Raw genomic sequence first — 11,100 nt, forward strand, 5'->3', positions numbered from 1 at the left:
TATCGATTACGAAACAAGAAACTTTTGTGAAGTGGCGCCCGATTGTCCTTATATTATTAAGGCATTATATATATATATACGTATAGAAAATATGTTTTCGAGTTTTTGACTTTGTGTCTGTATCATTTCGGCTGAGCAAAATAATATAATGTGTAATGTGTATTATATAGAAACGTTATTTCTTACAAATTTACAATATCCTACAACATTACATTGTTCTACAAATTCACAGCCCTGCAGAATGCAGATATCTTAAATTAATCATTTTATGATCACCTTAACTCTGATCACTGACCATATTGAGGAAATAACCACTAAAATTAAATAACCACAATAACGTTTAATAACAACAATAAAAATAACTGAGTATAAAGTATTGTTTCCATTTCCCGATTATATAGAATAAAATATAATGTAGGTAATATATATAGTTATTAGTTATATTATATTATAATTTATAACTGTGCAGGACGCAGGTATTGTTTAATTATTTGAACACCGGCTGTTCTTTATTTCCTCATATTTTATTGGTATTTGGTAGTAACATTGATAACATTTTCACAAATCACATGCATAATATTATGGTGTAGGTAGGTATAATTATTGCCGTATTGGTTATATTAAACTATTAAAGTCATTATATCGGTTATTGAAAATAATTGGTTGTTACCCAAAATCCAAACAACTTTTCATATTATATTTGCTATATATTTTATTACCTAGGTGGCTAGGTATAGATATACTAGTTACTAGAAACCGTTCAATCGCCCAACTATTCAAAAGCTCGGTTTCTTTTGAAACTATATAACCGTTTAACTGTGAATCTAAATACACTCACCTATATTGCTAAAGGCATTGTCTCTCCTTAATTTATTATTTTCGTCTAACACCTCCTAATTATAATCTTATCCAATACTACTACCTATCATACCCTCATTAATATCATTAAAATATTCAAATTGTGTTTCATTTTCAGTTTAATTAATATCTTAATTATTATATATTATTATATTATGGATCTATTTTCATTATTAATATCTGTTTTCCTAATTCAATAGTTATTAATTTATTTGTAATTAAAAATGTAAATGTCATAACTAATGTGTTTATAGTTTATACCAAGTTTATTTAAATAAAAAATAAAAATTATAAAAACCGCGAAAGTACATAATAATATGATATACATAATATATATTATGTATTCCAAAAAATATTATACCTAATCTTCCTCTTAAAAACGGTAAAATTATACTATTGACATATTCAGTATACATACACCATTCCCTATTCTATTTGATATATTATTTAATACTATTTAAATCTTTACTAAAATTCAGTCCATTACTGAGTGACTATATATAGCACCGAGCCCAGTGTGCAGGTTTTTGCGTAACTATATAGTTTATACTAATATTGTACCTACTTGAATATCATGTCTTCGAACGAAACTTTTGGAGGATGTTGGGTATAATAATGAATGGTTGAACGCCGTTTCTATACCCGTTTTCCCCTCCCCGTTTCAAAATATCGTATTTTCGATTGACTGTATGCATGAATTATAATAATAATATATTGTGCTTTGGTCTATATGTTGTAGTGCGAGAGCTTTCTGAAACGAGGACACCGATGACTCATTGAAATTTTAGTCGATCGTTCTCTATTATATTTAATATTGATTTTCGTTTTGATTTTGTTTTAGCGTTGTAGCGTCGCATTTTGTACCTCGCTATATACCTTTTTCCATCATTTTTTTCTGTATTGTATTATCGGACTACCTAACCCCCTTAGTTCCCCCAACTGCGTTAGTATTCATAGAGGCAAATTGACTAAATTTTTTGGGGGGACACAAGCCCCCCTCCCCATAGGCCATATTGCTTAGTACCACAGAAGATTAACTAATTAGTACTAATTACTAGATTTTGAACTGGGGGGACTTGACCGACATTTGGGGGACTAAGTCCCCCGAGTCCCCCCCCTCCCCCTATTTGGGGCCAATGTTAGTATTACTTCCCCATCAGCCACATGGATTATAATTTATAATTGTAACAATTAGTCCTTAATTCTACAACAATTATTCTACATAATACATTTATTATAATTTATAACAATAGACAACAGATAGTTATAATCTAACATTAAAATACGATAGAGTTCGTTAGGGTAGTCTTCTACGAATGGGCCAACTGAATACCTCTCGGACTAACTGGAGTCTGCCGCCCTTGAGGTTTCGTACCGCCTCATCCCCTATACTCACGTTTATATCAGATATTATAGGGCAGTGGCTTCCAATTAGTGGTCTGTGGTTGTGTAGTACCTACTGTTATGATTTTTCATATTTATTTTATTTTAGTGGATTTCGTTTGAAATTCGGATATTGTTGGACTATTGAACCTCGATTATCGTGAAAAAGATGAATAATTAATTTATTAAAATTTTAAAGTAAGTATTTACAAAAAAGGAGATCCTGGACCAATTTAAGTTCAGTTAGGGGTCCGAGGCTTCGTACTAATTGAGGACCACTGTTATAGGGTATTATATTATTATACTATAGCTACTATATTATACTCGAAAAGGTATGGCTCAGATTTATTATCGTAGTATGGGTACTAACTACTAGTATAACAATTCTTCAGAATATAATATTAAGAATAAAATATGTTAATATGATTTAAGATTTGCTATTTATAAAAGTTGATGATATTGACAATTGTCTGGACATTATATTTGATGAAAAGTACCAGAAGAAATTTTACATTTGATTGACTGGTTTGAAGAAAACTATTGATAGGTTCATAGAAATCGACAACAAAATGTAAGTCCTCAAATTTCTGTAAAGTTTACGAAGGAGTTCTCAATAAAAATTATAGGATTAATATTATAATTGTAGTGAGGCAGCGAATAGGTTTCTTAATAAGTTCAAATGGGGGTGACTCATACAAAAATATAGGGTTTTATTTTATACTTGAGAAAAATTCAGTGATCGGGATATTTTTTATTGTCTATTAGAAGTTTGTAAAAGTCCAACTAAGAAACTAAAAAAAACAAAAAAAATCTATTAATGTAGAAACAATTTCGAAATTGTTAAGACATGATTATGGAGTGGTAGTAGAGATAAGGTCCGTCAGCCTAATTCTAAAAGATAAGAATATTAATTTCTAGTGTAAGATTTGAGTTAAAAATTTCGAATTTTCGGTTACGAATTGCATTAGTTTTATAATAAAGTTTGAGTTCAATATTATTTTAAATCCGGGTGTCTGGCTGACGGATGACCTGTAGAGATGACCTAACAATTTGTCTAGGCATTAGTCATAATAAATTTAAGTATGAAAAATGAATTTGTCTTTGTATCTACTATCTAATATGATATATTTGTTTAGTTGTATGTATTAAGATAAAAATGTTTATAGGCACATTACGATATTTATAATTTATTATTCTTAAAATTAATTTGTCTTTGTACGAAATGTGATAATTGAGGTATCAAATGAATATGTTTTCATTACATGAAATAAAGTTTTCACGCACTTACCTCGCACTTAAACGGCCACTCCGAAATACGTCTGTGTTCGGTTTATATAATATATTATAGTATTATTATCCTAGGTACTTACCTATATATTTTATTATAAGGTGTAATGTATAGATTTCAACATTGTTCCCTGAGTTGCGCCTATATTATATTATTATAATATTATAATATGTAGTTTGATTGACATTTTGATACGTGTAGTATTTTGTTCAGTTCAGTTTCACGTGCGTCGGAGGAGGAAATCGATTTCAACTGTATGTAAGTGGGGAAGGGGTGCTCGGAAAACGCAGTGGATGAACGGTTGCATATAAATCATAATTTGTATGGTAGGTATATTACGCATTTAAACGTAGGGCATGAGTAGGGTTTACCATTAGGAACAAAGCTGGGTATCAAAAGTTCTGCGTATATCTGTAGGTACGATAAATAATCTTTTCTCTATATTTTTAAAAAGTTTTAAGTTTCATGTGTGTTGTTTCTTCTATTGCGCTTGTTGATGAATAGGTACTTAATGTTTTTGTTTTGTTTGAACAATTTTTTTTTTTAAATTAATAATACCTATGTATATAATAAGTATATTATGTACTATATAATTGTGGGGTTAGATGGTACATAGTTATATTTACCGGTGCTATATGAATATAATATTATATACAAATTATAACGTATATATGCGGATAACTTTATACTTAATAAATAGACAAAATAAACACGGTATGAATTGTATATATAAAACATTTTTATTACAACAGTCTTCTTACAAAAGTTTTCAATTAAACAAAAAATCCACGGACTATAAAAAATGTATAGTATACTTATAGTATAGTAGTCCAATTACAACTATACATAATAATATTATAAAGATGTATATTATGCTAATTTTGTGTCTGAATCAAATAAATATAATTATATATTATTCATAAAAAGAAATAAAATTAAAACATTTCTCTCAGAGAGGGATTTTGGTTTTTGGCAAACTTTCCCAAAAAATAAAAGTAATTAAAATAAAAACAATAATAATAATAATATTATAATAAGAAAAATAATGCTGGAGTACTTCGATTAAGCGAGCACTTGCGTCCAGATATCATAATGTGTATACATATATATTATAATATATTGTAATATGCCATAAGATGACGTGCACGGCGTAATTCCGTCAACCGGCTCCTCCCGACCATTTCCATTCCCCCTCCCCAACTAATACATCTGCCGTGTCCCTCATCAAAGCTCGTCGTGCTTGGGCCCGGTGAACTCGTCATGCGATATGAACCCGTTCTTGTCCTTGTCCTCGTGTTGGAATATTTCCTCGACAAGCTTCTCGTGGTCGGACATCATCTGCTTGATGTCATCACCACCCTCCGCGCCCTCGGCCGCTGCCATCTGCTTTTTCAGATATTCACTCACCTCGTCCCTGGACAGCTGTTTGTCCTGGTCCTGGTCGATTTCCTTGAACACGTTTGTGGTGGGCGCTTGGTCGCCAACGTTCAACAGCTCGACGTCGAACACCAAAGTGGCTCCTATACATACAATATACTTAATGAGTCGTTACAGTACAGTTGTTTTAATATCAATAGTAAATAATAATATATTATACTTCAATTTAATATGAACAAAATATAATGGCGTTAATAATGTCATTACAACTTGTAGATTTCTGGAAGAGGGAGGGGGAGAATAAGCTTGAGAATTTAAAATTAGAGCTGTTACGTAATTGGAATTGCTAACAGACTTGGTTGTATACAGCTACAGCGTACAATAGTTTTTATAAAGTTTTGAAGTATGGTATTTTTTTAAAATGTTTATAAGAATTAGCTTAGATGATGGAGTGGAGTATAATGCATATGATATTTTCCCCCGACACTTCACTCCACATTTAAAATAGTAGGCAATTATTATTTTTTTTTATGTAAAATACAACGAACAATATAACATGTCTTTAAACATCACAAAAATTATAACTGCAATATATAGGTAATATAGCCCTTTTTCACTGTAACCAGTTAAACCTCCATTTTTCAAATAAGCAAGCCGCTGTAACCTAAACTCGTTTATCAGAATAAAGATTAAAAATACTCTATTTGAAATTGTTTGTTATTATTTTGTGTGCATATAAGGAATTGTAGGCAAATTAGATATTTAGAGTTCAGAGTTAATAAAGTTAAAACTATTGCTTTTGGTTCTAGGTTTTGTGACAATTTATTAAATATCTACGTTTTTTAAGACCTAGGATAATATTATACATGCAGGTAAATTAGATTTGCTGTGTCGCAGCTATAAAATACGTGTTTTACCAAGCAAGTAATTAAAATATTATATTTTATTTTATTTCACAGACATTTTATGTAATTAACTCGTTTTATTTTTATTTTAAATTTGTAATACTGTTTTATAGAAAATTGTTTTTAACGCTGTTTTAGAAATTGTTTGTAGTGTTTTTCTTACATGTTTTACTTGAGAAGGTTTGCTGCTGACACGATTTTCTAAATAAGATTTACTTACAAATCGATTTTTGTATATTTGTCTAACCATATTGTGTGATTATAAAAATGGTAATTTTAAATATTTTGATGTTATATTATTATAACAAATACCTAAGTTGTACCTAACAATTTTTCACTCTGTATATGGATACACCACAAATTATCATTATAAGATCTTTTATTTATTCGTAAGAGTAAATTAAGTTTTTTTAAACCGCAGTGGCAGTGATATATTAAAAATATTGTTGTCTTTTTCACAACGGTACGTACCTCCGGGAATGACGTTTCCGGCTCCGCGGTCGCCGTAAGCTAGATTGGCTGGTATGGTCAGCCTCCTCTTTTCACCGACGCACATTTTGGTCAATCCCAAATCCCATCCCTTGATCACTTGTCCCACGCCCAATTGGAAAGTGAATGGCTGGTCTCGGTCATGACTGCAAAAACGTAATAAAAAACAAAATCGTATTACAATCTGCAAACTTCATGAATTTTAAAGTGCGCACAACGTATATAGCATAAGAAGGAACATATAATTTTTTTTTTTTTAGAAAATAGAAACTCACACATATTTTCGAGTGTAAAGGTTGTCGTGCGCGCACATGTCCATAAAGAATTCATCGGGTGTGAGGGCGAGTTATATATACATGGAGGAGGTGGTCGAAAAATACAAACCGCGATACCCCAAAGGACCTTTTCAGTCTGCAGGGGCGACCGCGCGGATATAATTAGTATATTTATATATATATATATATACGCGGTGGCGGTCTCTTCATCCTATTATATTATGGCCATGCCAAACTTTGGCCATTGTGAAGTTCTTTTTTGTTTTTCTCCCACTTTTATGTCCAAACTTTTAACGCGCGGACACCAAGAAACGACCGCCACAGGAGAAAATAAAACAAATTAATTTTTTCGCTTAACCACGGGCCGGAATGTGCGCACACGTATTATATATATAATATGTATACTTGCTGCTACTGCAGTGTCGACAAGTTTAACCCTATGTATATTGCCAAATATATATTATATATACCTACTATAGTAGTCCCTAATCTCAAATATTAGTTAGCAGCGTACCAAGAAATAAAAGGCGCAAAATAAATAGGAGGCATTAAAACAGATAAACCACCATATACATATTTTATTTAGTTATTTTTTTTTTTGTTTATTCTTCAAGAAGATAATGGGCCCTACATATTATATTATGAAATATTGAAGTTACCATATCATAAATGAACTATATAACCGTTATAAACGAGAGAAAGGTTTGAAACAGAGTGTTCGAATCCCATAGCTCACGCTCTCTCTCCAATTCCCCCATAATAATATATCTATAGATACCCATACTTCAAGTGGTAAGTATATACGTAATACTACATCACATATGCATGTACTCAAATATCATATGCAGCTGAAACGGGATCACTGAATTTATCATGTGATGTACCGATATATTATATCGTTCACTTTTGGTTGAGTAGGGGGGGGGGTGCGTCGAGCACGTGCTTGCGTGCAGTATACATTGAACGAATACGAATGGACGGTATTATATAATAATTTATACAATGTTAGGTATATATTTTACATCAATATTAATCACTGCGAAAATCGGCTGTGACGGACGACAAACGCGATGGGGTGGGTGCGTGTGACGTGTGTGCACAAGTGGATACCCGCCACTATAATCAGCCACGAGTCAGTGATGTTGACGCTTTGACGGTGAAAATACGAATTCGTTTTCTAGACGTGGCTATAATACGTGTAGGTATATATGCGTGAGGAGACTTACGATATTACCTATTATGCGCGAAGACCACACGAGTTGGCACCGTATATATTATTATACCTACGGGGGAGGAAAAAACCCGACGGATCGCATTCGTGGCGTTCCGGATATATTCGTTTATAATTGAACGCCGGACCTGAAACGAGGTAACTTTTCGCGTTTTCCGCGAAAACTATTTTCCATCGTGGACGCGCGGCATGTGTGTATAACGAGTTCTCGTCGGGGCGTTGATTAAAACAGGACGCGCGTGTTAAAAGTTTATATATATATATATAAATATACATACATACATACATATACGCAAATCAGTGAATGCGTGAGAGGGTGTGTATCATATAATTATAGTATGTAATATGATATATTAAGATCTGGAGTGGATCAACAATACTACAAGACTCGTAGATGGAAAAATAAAATTGCTATATAAACTGATAACCGATCATCTGCAGTCTTGTATACGGGAATAGAAGAAAATACTGAAACGGAATTTCGTGTACAATCATATTATAGATATCACACTATTTATAAATACCTTATAAGGTCCCGAACATAAAATTACGGAATTGGGCCAGGGTTGCTATCAAATACTAAAACACTATACGTGCCAAACCACCCCTCACTCTTACATACAATATAACGATAAACATCTGCACTGCAACAAAATAATGTCATTTTAATTCCTATAAAAATACCTATGAAGCTAGAGAGGTAGTAATTTTGTGGTTGTTGCGGTGGCGGACAGTCCATCGTACATTGTCTTATCCTCGAACGAAAGATTACCTCTTGTATACAGGTATATTATACAAGACGACTACGACAACTTTTTTTCTCGGTTTTTTCCATATGAGCTCCAATATATTATAAATGGCTTTGTAAAGATATGCCCCCCCCAACCACGTCGAGGTTTCTTAAGAATTTGGTTCCTAAAACCCTAGTCGTGTCTCGTAAGACACCATAATATGATTTATAAATCTCTGACAATGATGACCGGCGTATAAGTATACTTATAATTGGCCCAAATCGACAGATCGGGGTTTTAAATATTTTGTTTTCCCAGTGTAGAACCGGTGTTCTATACGTCGAGTATAAATTCATATGTACATGTGATATGCTGATATATCTTTTATACAACGAACATATATGGTATATTTTACTGCATGTGGCATATCTCTGATATGACAGTTAAATGCTAATAGAAGTGCGTGTATAGAAGTCACCGTAGGAGTAAGAGCTGAGTGGAAAAATCACGTAAGCAAACCGTAAAAGAAAGAAAGAATGGCCTGACGTGTCCTTCACATAAGGGAAATTGGCTCTTTTGTGTACCTTCGAAGGAAAAAACCCCAAATGACGCACTGTGGTATGTTATACTATCATCATCATCGTCGTGTTTTCATATTTTAAAATTGTAAATCAATATCGAATGATATAATAATATAATAACGTTTATATATTCGCTTCTCGTCACGACGAAATTTTTTTCTCTGCGTTAAAATAAAATATACCTACCAAATGTACGTTTAACCATTTATTATAAATACTATTAGTATAAGTATTTATAATCAATGGTTTAACTAAGACGGTTTCGCGTCGATCGAGTAAAATAACCACAACAGGTGGACGCAATCATATAGTAATAATTAAAAAGTTCTATTGCGTGATTTATTTTATGAATAATTTACATATTATACATAATAATATATATTATTATTGTGAAAACACTGCGACACGATTATTCAATAAGCACAAATCGTTTTATGTTTTTTCGTGTAATAATTACATACCTGTACAATGTACACTTTACGGCCTATTTTTATCGAAAACTGACGATTTTTTTTTATGTACACTAACTTTTCTTTTTTTTTTATTATTTTCGCCGAACACGCGGTTACTTATAGTGTGTGTATATATATATATGTCTGCGTCAACCGTCAGAAATGTAAAAAAAAATTCGATAATTTACCGTACGAAGTGTCTGACAACGTTTTAAAAACGAGTTGTCGGCGTTTTGTTCGTTTTTTTCTTCTTTTTCTTTCTCCTGCCTCGTTAGGGAGGGTGCGAATATACCATGTCGAGCACATATCATATGTTATATGTACCTATATTATATGCGACGCATGCTCGTACGCATAATAATATAAGTATATTATTTTATACAAACAGTGGGAGTGTGGGACACACACACAGGGGAAATTATATTTGAATAGATTTTTTATTATTTATTTATTTATACGCGTAAACACTCTTTGTTTTAACCCTTTAAACTCAAAGTGCTCACAACGACAACCACGACGCAACAACGAATAATACAAATAATAATAATAATAGAAACATGACGTTCAACATCACTACTCATTTTGCATGTGGGAATATAATAATATAATGATGACCAGCTCTTTATTATAACTAGTACCTAGAAAATATATTAACGTGTTGTACAACATTTCGCGGAAATAATATCATGTTATTTGTACATCCGTCATAATGATACACAATACATACCTATCCTCTATACAAGTATACCTCATATAATAATCTATAATAATAATAGTGATTAGTGGTACACTGGTAGTTGGTATCTATAAGAAATAATATGATGTTGGTATAGATATAGATAACTAGATTTATCATAGATATCTATTAAATTATTATTATTATTATTATTATATTACCAAACTATAAAATAACAATTACTAAAATACAAATAAAAAATATTTTCAAATGCAATGTTTACAACTTTGGGCTAAAGTCTGCATTTTTGAAAATAGATAAATTAATAATTGTTATAAATTATAATACACCAATCTCAATTTTATTAAGTTTAGAACGAAATTGTTACATCAGGACAAACCGACTGAAGTCGAATATATGTATAATTATATAGTACGCTTATGTTCTAGATTCTAAGGTGATGTTATTGAATTATGATGATTGGATAATTTTGTAAAAAATACAAATTTAATTAAAATTATTAATATTATATATTTATTATTGTGTATGTTACATTAGGTGATGGCCTGTGACGTTTATTGAATTTATCGAAACGTGTCAAATTGTTTATAAACCATAATGACATAATATTATATATTATGACAGTATATTCGGTTTATCGTTTATGTTACGCTTCATATTTATTAAGGGGATTCGATACCGTGGTTTTCTGTTTTTGTCTAACACACGTGTGACATGGTATTTTAGACGTGTTTTTTGCCAAACATACCAATTGACTAATGGAGCGATAAGAATTCTGAAAACAGATTTGAATTCGTCATCAAGACTACTTGAAATTGACTTTGCCACATTTT

The 11,100-nt window shown here is 31.6% G+C and overlaps 1 protein-coding gene across 1 annotated transcript in view; it reads right to left on the reverse strand.

Annotated features, from left to right (window-relative positions):
* Positions 1-4,254: 4,254 nt before the first annotated feature.
* LOC100162324 (FK506-binding protein 1) overlaps positions 4,255-11,100 on the reverse strand; it is a 27,254-nt gene continuing 20,408 nt past the window's right edge. Inside the window, 3 exon segments of the mRNA NM_001293344.1 lie at positions 4,255-4,902; positions 4,905-5,049; positions 6,283-6,446. Coding sequence (NP_001280273.1) covers positions 4,881-4,902; positions 4,905-5,049; positions 6,283-6,446 — 331 coding nt within the window. The 3' untranslated portion in view covers positions 4,255-4,880.

This window comes from Acyrthosiphon pisum, chromosome A2 (genome assembly GCF_005508785.2).
Source record: "Acyrthosiphon pisum isolate AL4f chromosome A2, pea_aphid_22Mar2018_4r6ur, whole genome shotgun sequence".
Classification (NCBI taxonomy): domain Eukaryota; kingdom Metazoa; phylum Arthropoda; class Insecta; order Hemiptera; family Aphididae; genus Acyrthosiphon; species Acyrthosiphon pisum.